The sequence below is a fragment of the Trichechus manatus genome, unplaced genomic scaffold (genome assembly GCF_000243295.1).
Source record: "Trichechus manatus latirostris isolate Lorelei unplaced genomic scaffold, TriManLat1.0 scaffold00026, whole genome shotgun sequence".
NCBI lineage: Eukaryota > Metazoa > Chordata > Mammalia > Sirenia > Trichechidae > Trichechus > Trichechus manatus.
In genome coordinates, this window is record NW_004443962.1 from 8080162 (window position 1) to 8093235 (window position 13074).

At 42.8% G+C, this 13074-nt stretch overlaps 1 protein-coding gene across 1 annotated transcript in view; it reads right to left on the reverse strand.

Annotated features, from left to right (window-relative positions):
* KALRN (kalirin RhoGEF kinase) overlaps positions 1 to 13074 on the reverse strand; it is a 789193-nt gene that overhangs the window by 280161 nt on the left and 495958 nt on the right. Inside the window, exons 17-21 of the mRNA XM_023728788.1 lie at positions 8233 to 8424; positions 5021 to 5170; positions 2946 to 3060; positions 1937 to 2052; positions 1314 to 1436 (exon numbers count right to left, since the gene is read on the reverse strand). Coding sequence (XP_023584556.1) covers positions 1314 to 1436; positions 1937 to 2052; positions 2946 to 3060; positions 5021 to 5170; positions 8233 to 8424 — 696 coding nt within the window. The remainder of the gene's footprint in view (positions 1 to 1313; positions 1437 to 1936; positions 2053 to 2945; positions 3061 to 5020; positions 5171 to 8232; positions 8425 to 13074) is intronic.

Consider the following 13074-nt stretch of genomic DNA (forward strand, 5'->3'; position numbering starts at 1 on the left):
AACCAGAGACTTCATCAGCCTGAGACCAGAAGAACTAGATGGTGCCTGGCTACCACCAATGACAGCCCTGACAGGGAACACAACAGAGAGTTCCTGATGGAGCAGGAGAAAGGTGGGGTGCAGAACTCAAATTCTAGTCAGAAGACCAGACTTCATGGTCTGACTGAGACTGGAGGAACTCTGGAAAGCATGGCCCCTGGATTCTTGATCAGCCCAGAACTAAAACAAATTCTGAGGCCAGCTCTTCAGACAGGGATTGGACTGGGACATAAAGTGATACTCATGAGGAGTGTGCCTCTCAGCTCAAGTAGATACAAGAGACTAAATGGGAAATTTCCATCTGGAGGTGAGATGATAAGGCAGAGAGGGTTAGGAGCTGGTTGAATGGACATGGGGAATGAAGGGTGGAAAGGAGGAGTGTGCTGTCACAGTATGGGGAGAGAAATTAGAGTCATATAACAATGTATGTATAAATTTTGGTATGGGGGAAAAAGATTAAAAGCAGAGATGGCTGGTTAAATGAGATTTGCTTCTGAGAAGTAGGACTGGGGTAGCAGAGGGGGCTGTTGTTTTTCATGAGAAGCTCCTCAGCTATTTTTATAACAAATAACCCGAGGTTTGGAATCTGATAGACGGGAGAATGATAACCCATTAACAGAAACAGTTAAGTTGAGAATGAGAGAAAGCATAGAGAGCTAAAGTAGAGGAATCATTTTAAATATAGATTTGGGAGTAGGTGTTGAATTCTACCCAAACTTCCTTTTTTTCCCTTATGTTCACAAATGTTTGTTGCCTCCCTTCTATATATAAGATATAGTCAGGCAGCCTGGGGAAAAAGGATTAATAAAGCACAGTTCTTGTCCTTCAGGATCTTGCTGGCTTGTATACGAGATGACACAGTGCGCAGATAACTGGAGAACAGTACTGTCCCTGCCAGGGGCCTTAAATGTTATACAGAAAACACAAGCTGTAGGGCAGGGACGGGACAGACAATTTCCTGGCATTCAGGCAGCATCACAGAGGAAGAAAAGGCACTGAAGTGGAAAGAGGCATAAACTAGAAGGAAGGGAAGAATATTCGAGGCAGAGGAATGGTAGAGAGAGGTAAAGAGGCAAGGAAGTGCATGATGTATTATCTCTCAGAGGTAAGAAGTACATCCATTCCGCTGGAGAATCGATTTTACATATAAGAATGTCTGAAGATAAAGCTGGGGAAGTAGGGCGGTGCAGTTCTAAGTTGAGTGTTCTCTAATATAAACTGGACAGAATGGGGAGTGCTGGGTGGGTTTGGGAAGAGCTTCGAGATGCTCCTACCTTGGCGGGCACCCTGAATTCCCCATATTCTTTCAGCATTTCCTGAGCCTCTTCTGTGGTCTCTCCGGTGGAGGTATGTGTTGAGAGGTAATATTCACCTGTTTCTTGGATCCAGTCCAATGCCTGGGGGAGGAAACGACACACTCAGTCCCTCAAAAGCCAGCTGTCAGCAGGAAAACACGCCATGTGACAATGAAGGCCTGTGGTTTGGGATAGCATGATGGATCCAGGAAGTGCTGACACAATTTGATTGGTCAGCTCTGAAACTGTTTTTATGAATGAGTCCTCCCCTGTTAGATGTCTAACATCCCAGCAGCAAAGACTGTCTCCTCCATTAGACTGGGGACTTTTCTAGGCCAGGCACAGCATCATCCATAAGTTAGGGACAATTGCCACTAGCATCTTCTCACAACTCCTGGTAGCAAACTCTGAACAGAGTGCTTGGCGTAAAAGCTGAATACATGATAAATGACAACCTTTTCTCTTTCTTCTCTGCATCCTCAACTCCCACCTCCCGTCTGCCTGCTTCTGTGGTTCTCTTTGGGACTGTCCCAAGCCTTGGTCATCTGGGCCTCCGTACACTCCCAGAACTGAGGCAAATCCAGGGAAAGCTTTGGACATACCTGCTTAGCACTGCGCTCAAATACCACGTACTGCTGACACTGGTCTAACCGCCGCTTCTTCAAGGTCCAGAAGTGCAGGACACGATTCTCCCTCTGCAAGAGCTCACTCAAGATGGCTGAAGGGCAGAGGAGACAGTGCAGGTCACAGCAAGGTCTCTGAACAAGCCCAACCAACCACTTCAGCCCCATGGCCCAGCTGCCTTATAACTGTGACCTTCAAAGCCTCTCCAAAGGACTAATCCAGGCATCACAAGTCCAGGGAACAAAAACTGGAAACAGAGAATTTATCAGAAAGGAAGCAATAAGTGACACGGCCAGGATTAGAACTTTATTTCATGATTCCCAGTCCACGTCTTGTTCCCAGGCCATAAGATATCGTCGTCATGGGCTGTTCAATATGATTGTTTGCACTGAAATTGTTATTGTTGTTAGCTGCCATTGAGTTGACCCCCAACTCCTGGAGACCCCTTGCACAACAGAACGAGGCACTGCACGGTCCTGCACCATCCCCATGGTTGTTGTGGCTTGGACTGTTGTGTTCCACAGGATTTTCATTGGCTGATTTTCGGAAGTAGATTGCCAGGTCTTTCTTCCTAACATTTACATTAATTACTATTAAATAAAATTTAGTTTCTCACTTCCACTAACCACATTTCAAGTGCACAATAGCCCTGTATGTCCAATAGTACTGCACAGTGTAAATATAGAACATTTTCATTATCTCAGAAAATTCTATTAGACAGCACTGCTCTAGACTCTCAGATAAATGAAAAAGCTTTGGGGGAAACTTTATCCTCATTTTTCCATTCTAAATCTTGATGGGTATTAAAAGATTGATCACGAATCACCACTGCCCCCTCCACCCTACACCAAACTTGCTCTTCTCTAAGGAGAAGGAACAGGAAATTTGAGAATGCATGAAGACTAGGTACAGACTGTTTTAGGGAGGGGTAGGGCTTCTGGTCCATGCTGCTGTAGTGACCAGTGACCTGGCAGGTCTCCCGCTGACCTTTTACTTGCTGCTCAGGTCCCCGGGTGTGGCTGGCAACACTGGGCATGCTGACGTTGTTCCTATGGATGTACTTGAGAAACACCTCAGCGTTCCGCCGTGCCAGGGTGCAGGCCTAAAAGAGACAAGGGTGTGAGGCCCCACTCCCAGTATATGTATGGAATCCAAGACACTGGACAGCGGTGCCCTCCTTCCACCTTTCTAGGACGCTTGAGGACTTGACTGTTAGGAGGATCTGGAGCTCTGGAGGTCTTCTGGTTCATGGACACTCCAATTCCAATTTAGAGGGCTCACCCTCTAAGCCATCCTTTCTCAAGAAAAGAACTACTCCCTGGGGGTCCTGCTTTCCCATCTCAGATAAAAAGAAGTAGTCAGTCATCCATTGACTATCTACATGTTAATTAGGTATTACTAACATTCATTCTCAGGCTGGTTTTCCTCTGCCCTCAGAAGGCCTCTTTTATGACCACTGGTATAAGCACAGGGAACATAAACTCACTTCAACTTTACTTTAATTTAGACTTGAGAAAGTAAACTTAGTAAACAAATCTACTAACCATATATTCCAAATTCAACAGAAATTACCAACATTTTTCAAACCTATTTGTCCATTAAATCCACTCCCACCTCAATAGCGTGAATAAACATCCTGTTGCTGGGAATTAATGATCCACATATAGGATCAAGAGCCATTATAATACCTACTTTAAGAATCACATTAGCTGTGAGTGGCACAGTGGGCAGGTAAAACTCTTCTTGTTCGGATGGGGGAGACTGAGGCCCAGAAAAGGCAGGAGTTGTGAAGTGAGTCAGGTCTAGAATCTAGACCTACTGACAGTATTTCTGGTTTTTCTCAAGACCGTATATTTTCTGAATTTCTCTGAAAAGCATTGTTTTACTCTGCCTGTAAAACTAATAAATGCTTGTCCACTAATCTGAATCTACAGTTTCCAGAACTAAATTACCTCTAGACAAAATCTTCAAATTTTAGAAACTTCTTACACTTAGCACATGATACCACAGTTTATTTTAAATGTCATAGTAGCGGCAATGGCTTCTGGGAACTCTGAGAAAAGTAGGGAAAAGGCTGCTGGTGGGTCTATCAACTCTGAGGTTCGTGAACTTAACAGCTAGACAGTGGTCGAAAGCTAGGGAATCTAAAATGGATCATCTAATGCATACAAACAGAACTCTACGTTCTGTTCACCAGGCATCCAACTCCCAAAGCAACAGGGAGTCTTCCCACCACCTGTGGCTTTATGCACACGAGGAAAACATCTGACCAAGAAGGTTTTCTTCTTCAAAAGAAACAATTTTTTAAAATTTTATGAACAAATATCTTTATAACTTTACTTAAACTCCTTAATATGCTCTACTTAAACCTGTTTTAAATTTTGTTTTGGAATAGAAAAGACTTTTAAATAATTTTAAGTCCTTGTATACAACAACTGCTATTTAATCTTGTTAGTTGTTGTGAGCTGTTGAGTTGATTCCAACTCACAGTACTCTACTGGACAGAGTAGAACTGCCCCATAGGGTTTCCTAGGTTGAAATCTTCACGGGAGCAGACTGTCACGTCTTTTCTCCCACGGAATGGCTGGTGGGTTCAAACCGCCGACCTTTCAGTTAGCAGCTGAGCACTTAACCATTGTGTCACCAGGGCTTCTTGTATCTTATTAAAAAAACCAAACTCATTGTTGTCGAGTCGATTCCGACTCATAGCAACCCTATAGGACAGAGTAGAACTGCCCCATAGAGTTTCCAAGGAGAGCCTGGTGGATTTGAACTCCTGTCTTTTGGTTAGCAGCCATAGCACTTAACCACGATGCCACCAGGGTTTCCTTTATCTTATTAGTAAGAGCTCTGATTGAATGCAGGTGCGTGCTAGATAGATGGGAGAGGGGCAGGGGGAGGCCATTAAACAAAAACAACACACAGATAGGTGGTCAAGCAGAGAAAACTCCTAATAGAAGAAAAGGTGATAAGCGAAGAGAGAGAAAAGAGGGAAGAGAGAGAAGGTGAATGGATGAACAAGATGCTGGAGTCGAAGACCTTGGCTGACAATGTGCTCTGACCTTAAGAAAGGCCTCCTTTTGTTCCAAATGTTTGCTGATGAGTGGAATGACGTGGTCGATCTCTGCTGCTGGCCCCAGTTTATCTCGTCCACCACACCAGTCCTCATCTCTCCGGTATTCTTGCTCTAAGCTCTCCAGGACACTACACACCTTATGAATCGTGGAGGAAAAGACTCAGTAAATTAATTAGTAAGAAGTATTTTCTGAGGACCTTCAGCCGAGAGAGAGCCCTGCACAGGTGAGATCTTTCATTCCAAGTTCAGTTTGCAGATTGAGCACATGCAGTGTCCCTGGGACATCTAAGAGAAGTCCAGGAGGCAGTGGAAGTCATGTGCCTGGAGCTCAAGAGATATTATGATTGGAGATATGGATTCTGGAATCATTTTCTATGGTTCATGGCTAAAGGCTGAAGCAATGGGGTTGATGACATCACCTAGGGATAGTATATAGAGAAAAAAAAGAAGGGAAACTGATATTTTTTGGGTTTCAAAGTGTTTATACATATGTGTGTGTGTGTACATAATACTGTTGTAACGTCACAATAACCCCGTGAATTAGGTAGAACAGGATAATGAGGTTTGGAGAAGACATCTGGCTTGCCCAACCATGGGTACTTGCACCACAGTAAGTAGCCTCAAGCAGAGGTAAAGGAGGAAGTTGCCTATGCGGTGTGATTTATGGGCCATAAATGAATGTCACTTTCCCCTTCCCTGGGGAAAAATACTCCAGCAAAAATGTCTCAAAGTCCTACTATAAGGCAATGACATTTCTAGGCCTTCTATCACAAAATGTAAATTTCTTTCAGAGGGATAACAAATTTGGGTTAACCTAAAAGAGAGTGAAGTAGTTTCTCAGTTCTAAAAATGCTGAGAGACCATGTTAAGTGACCTTCTAAGTGACCTCACAAGATAGCAGAAGCATTTTAAAGAAAACTTGCAGGGGAAGAAGTTATGTTGGGTGCCATACTTTGAGACCCAGGACAGCCTAGGATCAGGGCACTGATGCCTAGGATCAGGGCACTGATACCTAGGGGAGGATGCATGAAACGTAAATCCATATTCCTATATCTGTCTTCAAATGGATTTTAATTACTTGCTTGGATATGGTAGCAGGGGAGAGTAGCTATAACTCTATCCTGGGCCGCTTCAGTCTGGGAAGGTCATCCCTTTTTATGAAGGCCATGGCTTTGGGAAGGATGTTCATTGAATGATGAACCAACTGTTGGTGGTCTGAACCATGCCCCAGGCAGAACACACTCAGCGCAGACATGCTTCCCATGTAAGAGAGGGCCCATCCCCAAACTCCAGCTGACTTCACTAGCCTTATCTCTAGCACCATGCACCTCTCTTTATTCAAGAGAAACTGCAGATAGGCTCATGTCTTGAGATAAGACAGAGTATAGACAGGCAAAACTATAGGAAAAAAAAGAGAACTTGAGACCTATCCCATCATAGCATTGGACTTGGAACCAATAAACATGGGAGGTAGAAGAAGTCAAAAGATTATCAAGTATAAATCATTAAATTTAACAAGTGAGGAAATAAAAATCTAGAAAGGTAATGACCTTGGGCAAAGTCAGTTCAGGGTCAAACTTCCTGACCCTTAATCCAGTGCTCTGTCCCCTTCAGCATCTTGAACCATCTCAAATTAAAATTTGGGTATGATATTACATAAGGACTAAGCCTCATTTTTTCCCCATGTGGATATTCAGTTGTCCAGCACCATTTGTTGAAAAGACAAATTCCTTTTCCCATTGAATTGCTTTGTGAAAAATCAATTGACTGCACGTGTGCAGGTCTACTTCTGGACTCTAGTCTGTTCCATTGATACGTGTCTATTCTTACACCAACACGATTCTGTCTTGATTACTGTAGCTTTAGCATAAGTCTTAAAAATCAGTTTATGTAACTCCTCCAACTTTGTTCTTACTTTTCAAGATCGTTTGGTTATTCTAAGTTCTTTGCATTTCCATATAAATTTTAGAATCAAGTAATCAATTTCTAAAAAAGTTTGCGGGGGTTTGATTGGAATTGTGCTGAATATACAGATGAATTTGGGGAGCCTTTAGCATCTTAGGCTACTACTCCCACTTCTGTGGCATCATCTCCCTGAAACAACAGAAAGCGGGCTGGGAGAAGGTGCGGAGCCTGTACCACTAGCTGCAGGGCCATTTACATTTGCTGAGGCTAGACTTTCCCGTGGTCCCTATAAATCACCCAGAAGAGAATGTTTCTCTGATATATCTCTAACAGGGAGCAATTCAGATGAGAAAACTATTTTATGCTGAATAAAATGACTGCTGCTTTACACCTCTATTCCATGGGAAGAGCTCCCTAATAGCACCCAAATCATTTTAAAAACCCTCTTATACAAATCCTTGTGCAAATTGCTGTACAGATGTAGTGGCAATGGATCTGCATCTTTATGGCTCTGCTATCTGCATCTCCTGCCTTTTCTCCCACAGCTGCATCATCTTTCCAGGTAGGCTCCTCATTCTCAAAAGACAGAGCTGTGTCTCCTCCATTCGACTGGGACCCCATGAGTGAAACAGCTGTATGTGTTTCAAGCAAATATTCACTCTCCTTCTTCCAGCCTTCATAGAAGGCATATCGTCCCCTGCCTCACTGATGCTAGTTTGGACACGTGACCTTCTTTGGCAATGGGATGTTAGAGAATGGAGGTTTTGAGTACAGTAGGTTTTGGGCTCTTGCGCTTACGCTTCACGTAACTGCTGTTCAAGGAGGATGAAAGCCATGGGAGCAGATCTGGACCCAGTCTGCAGGTTGAAGCCTAGATCTGCCAGGCTCAACCTAGTCAGCTGAACATCAGGTACTTGAGGAAACTGAATGCTTACTGTTTTGTACTATTGAGTTTTGGGGGTGGTTTGTTACACAGCAGCATTGTTGTAATAGCTGACTGATACACTGCTCAAATTTAACATCCAGGATATGCCTAATTTCTACTTCAACACCTCAGTAAAGATTTTATAAGTTTCAGAAATTTATTTTATAAGGGGAGGGGGGGACCCACATGGTCCACTGCTGTAATGGAAAGGATTACAAAGAAACCAACATGGTGGTCCACACACCATTCTCCTACTCTTAGAGGTTAGTACCGAGAGGCCTGGCTTCTTGCTGGGGATTTTCAGTATGAGTCAGGAAATGGCCCTTGGTCAGCCTTGGCCCCACACATCCCATAACCTTTTCCCTCACCTGCTCAGAAGTTTTGTAAAAGGCCACAGAGGCGTTGACCAGTTTTAGCCGGTCTTCCATCTTCAGCATGAGCTGCTGCCAATGCAGGGCCACCTTCTCGGCACATTCCCGGATGGCGTCGGCGTCATAGTGGCCAGCCTGGAGCAGGGCCTCAGCTTTCTGCTGTACCTGCAGGGCGCTCTGGTGCGTCTTCTGCAAGGAAGTGGCATGAAAGAGGGACTGGGCACGAGGGGAGGAGAGAGGTCCGTGGGAACGACCCAGGCGTGGTATGGGAGGGGGTGGAGTGAGGCGTGAGTGGAAAGATGCAGAAAAGTTAAAGAGCTGTAAATGACTGATTCAAGCATTTCTGTCATGAAGATTAATACATTATTGCTTTTTAAAGTATATTTGTAAAAAGAATACCATACAATTTCATTAACTAATCTCTCAGAACCCTAACTCCTGCCCCTCCTCCTTTCTCCTCTACTTGGATCACTCTGAGTTTTAAGGAGAGTTCGATTTCTGGGGAAGAGAAACAGCAGCTGTGTGTATAAATCTGTTCCCTGACTGGTTCACAAGTTAGTTGAATTTCTTTTCAAATCTAATCACGAAATTGTTCATCAAAGGAGGTTATTGCTGCAGTCCCATTTTAGAGATCAAATAAACATAGCACATAAAAAGAAAAATCTCTGTGTAATAAAAATCTTAGTCAACAAGGCAATCATTTTCAACATTAATAATCAGTTGAAAATGATTCCAGTAGAAGAAATTAATTTGGTAGGTTAATAAAGCTGAAGAGTCCCATCTTACATCATTCATTAGTTACCCCACCAAGGGACAGAGCAGTACTGTAGATAATTCAGCTCCACATATAACCCCCACATCATTTACATTTCCCTTTAGGGTACAATATTATATATATGTAATATTTTATACCTATATATATATATATATGCACATAATGTTTTGGTAGAAAGTTTGGTGTCTTAATGCTTCCTGATTGAAGTTAATGTGGTTTGCAGTCCCTGAGTTCACATTAAGTGCAAGAGGTGAGGAGGCCTGACTGGAGGACTGTGTCAGCAGGGAGATAAACAAATGGGATTAAAATTAACTAAAATAAAATAACTGACATGGATAATCCATGTGAGAATATTAGAGCTCAACTGAACTGAAAGAGCTATTATCATTCCATCCTCAAATGTTGGGATCACTTCAACCCCATAAATGAAACCAAATTCATTGCTGTCAAGTCATTTCCAACTCATGGAGACCCAATGTGTTACAGAGCAGAACCGCTCCATAGGGATTTTGGCTGTAATCTTTATGTAATTAGATCACCAGGCCTTTCTTCCACAGTGCCACTGGGTGGGTTCGAACTACCAACCTTTAGGTTAATAGTCAAGCACAAATCGTTTGTGCCACCCAGGGACCCCTTCTATGGTGTAGTACTAATTTGGCCTTTCCACTTTTAGGAAAGTATAGCTTAGTTGATGGTGAAGGGGAATGACCTAGAAGCCCAGTGATTTGCCCCAGAATCAATTTCTGCCCTTCTTCTTGGGCAGCAGTGCAGGGGCAATCCCAAGAGCTAATCTGTTCAGCACTTCCTATGTCAACACATTTGCCCTTCCTCCTCATTGCAGACTGTAGTCTACACACTCTGATTTCTCCCAGTCGATCAACTGCCTCCTGGCTTCCCATCCCTCTCCTGAACCTGCAATTAGTGTTAGCTGTGTTACATGACCCTGTCTATTCCTCTCTAAAACACTTTCCCCACTGTAGTCTTCATTTCTATTGATGATGCCCTCCTTCTCCCAGACACCTTAACATCACAGTCCAGCCTCACCATTTCATATCTAGATTTGTCTCCTTGCCTTCCATTCCTAATTCATCAAATCCATCTTTTGCATTTCTGACAGATGAGTTTAATTCTCTGTAACAGGAAATGCTTGATTAAGTGATTTCTAACTTCCTTCCCAGGAGTCCCTACGTGGCACAGTTAAAGCATTCGACTACTAGCGGAAAGGTTGGAGGTTCAAATCCACCCAGTGTCACCTTGAAAGACAGGTCTGGAGATCTGCTTCCAAAAGGTTAGAGCCTTGAAAACCCTGTGGAGCAGTTCTTACTCTGCACACGAGGTCGCCAAGAGTCAGAATCAACTTGATGGCAACTAACAAGAAACTCCCTTGCAGCTTTAAAGCTCTAACTTTATGCCATAAACATCATCCTCTTCTCTCAATTCAAAAGCCTTTAGGGTTTTCCACATTGCTTTGAAATTAAGTCCAAACATGGGAGGCTGTCATTAAAAGTTCTCCACAATGTGGTCCCAACTACTTCTCCCAACATTATTATATACTATTTCCTTACAAAAACCCTTTGAAAGCATACCATGTACTTTCTTGTTTTTGTTCCATTCATTCTTCCTGTTTTCATGGGTGTCTTTTAGGCCCTCCCCATCTACGTATACTCCTGCCTTCCTTTGAGATTCATCTCAAGTTCACCCTCCTTCAACGAGGTCTTTTCCAACAACCTGAGACTCATTGAAGACTACCCTCTTCTGAACTCCCACGTCACTTATCTAACGCTTGGCTGATTCTTCTTCCTTAGACTGTGAAACTCTCAAGGCAGGGACTGCTATAAAAATAATTTTAACAGGCATAATTTACCCAAGGGTCCACTCTGTGCTGGGCACTGTGCTCATGCATATTTTTCCTAGTTCTCACAACATAACTAAAAGGAGGATATTATTACTTCCATTTGATTGATTTAAAAACTGAGCCTCAGGCTAGTTTAGTGACTTGTTAAAAAATGCACAACCAAGGAAGTGTTGGAAACAGGAATAAGACTCAGGTCTGACCTATTCCCAAACCTATGTTCTTTCCACTATATCAAACCACATCATTTTATCTCTAGTAATCAGAACAGTATCTACAGTATCTCATTCATTGTAAGGGTTCACCAAATAAACAGAGGTGATTATGATAATTATTTGGCCTCTCCTCAATATGTGAAACCAGCGTATCACTATCACCAAACCAAAAACCAAACCTGACTCATAACTACCCCATAGGACCGAGCAGAACTGCCCCACAGGGTTTCCAAGGAGAGGCTGGTGGATTAGAACTGTGGACCTTTTGGTGAGCAGCCCAACGCTTACCCACTGCACCACCAGGGCTCACCATACACCTGTTACTATGCCTTTTCCTCTGAGTGTGCAGGAGTAGCTTTAATTTTCCTATCATTTAGGCTATGTAAACCAATCCCATTCTCACCACCTGAGTAATAAATCCTCTTTCTAATTCCTAATGCCATTATCATCTAATAGTCCTAGAAATGCCTCCCCGCCTTAATTCCCAAAGGATAAAGTGTTAGCCATATGTCATAATCTGCTTTGCTAAGCTTAAGTCATCATTTTGCATTTATTTCTACTCCCCATTATCCAGTTCTACTGAGTACCATATCCTTAAGACATGGATTATGAAAAATATTAATATTTAGAAGGAGTACACAGAAGAAAATTGAACCAAATCAACTGAATTTATTATCCAGTTTTAACTACTTTTTTCTGACACAATGACTATGTTTAAAATGGGTAAGAAAAATTCAAATAAAAATGGATTATAAAATTGAGCCTGTTTCTATGAGGTTCACAGTCCTGAAGACATACCAGTCACGATATCGTGAATATTACTAAATAATAGTCTAGGTTTGCTTCATAAAACCATGCTTCTTCTGGGTGTAATGCATCCTTCTCCATTCTAAATGGCTCTGGGGGAGTTTCCTGAAGCCAAGGCTATTTCAGGTAAGATGTCTGACTTTCCTTGGGGAGACGAAAACCTTCAACTTGATGAGTCACTCAAACTAGGGTGAGCAGTCATCCGGTTTTCCCATGCTCCAGGCCCAGTGTATGTCTAATTCCCTCCTTCACTCTTAGAAGTATCTCAGTGTGAAAAATAAATGATATGGCCATTCTACCTATAGCTATTTTATTTTCCCTTCAGGAGCCTAGGATTCTTTCTAGGGGCCAATAAGTCAAATTATGTTGTTCCCCGTCAAAAATCATTGTAAAGTCCTCAAGTAACACTATCAAAATGGACTAAGCCAAATTAGACTATTTATACTCCGTTTCAGGGCTCCCTGGCCTATTTTCCCTCTGATGTAGAACCTGGTCTAAACTGACACATTTAGAGAGAAGCACAAGGCCACCTGGAGAAAGAGCTTATGTTGAAATTCTGGTTCCGTTCTCTTCATTATTCTAGTAGACCCTATCTTCTATTCCCAATACCTTCCAGAAATTCAATTGCTCTGCCATGTCCTCTTGAGACCATAGACAGTAGAAGGGCCTAATCTCAAAATTAATTCCAAAAGATTTGATCCCTTTGTATCCATACAGAAATCCAGAACTGACTAACAGATGTATATGCTTAGTGAGTCTCTATTTTGTCAGATGGAACAGCACCTAGCACAAGTTAATACATGCTGTGTATGCAGTCATGTGGAATTTAGTCATTTCAATAGCACTGCTAATGCTTAAGGAGCTCTGGTGGTACAATGCTTAAGTGTTAGGCTGTTAACTGAAAGGCCAGGGGTTCGAACCCACTAGCCACTCAACAGGAGAAAAGATCCGGCAATCTTCCTCCATAAAGATTAAACTCATTGTCATTGAGTTGATTCCAACTCATAGTGACCCTGTAGGACAGAGCAGAACTATCCTGTAGAGTTTCCAAGGCTGTAGTCTTTATGGAAGCAGACTGCTGCATCTTTCTCCTGCAGAGTGTTTGGTGGGTTCGAACGGCCGACCTTTTGGCTAGCAGCCGAGTACTTTACAACTGCACCACCAGGGCTCCTTCCCTTAAAGATTATAGC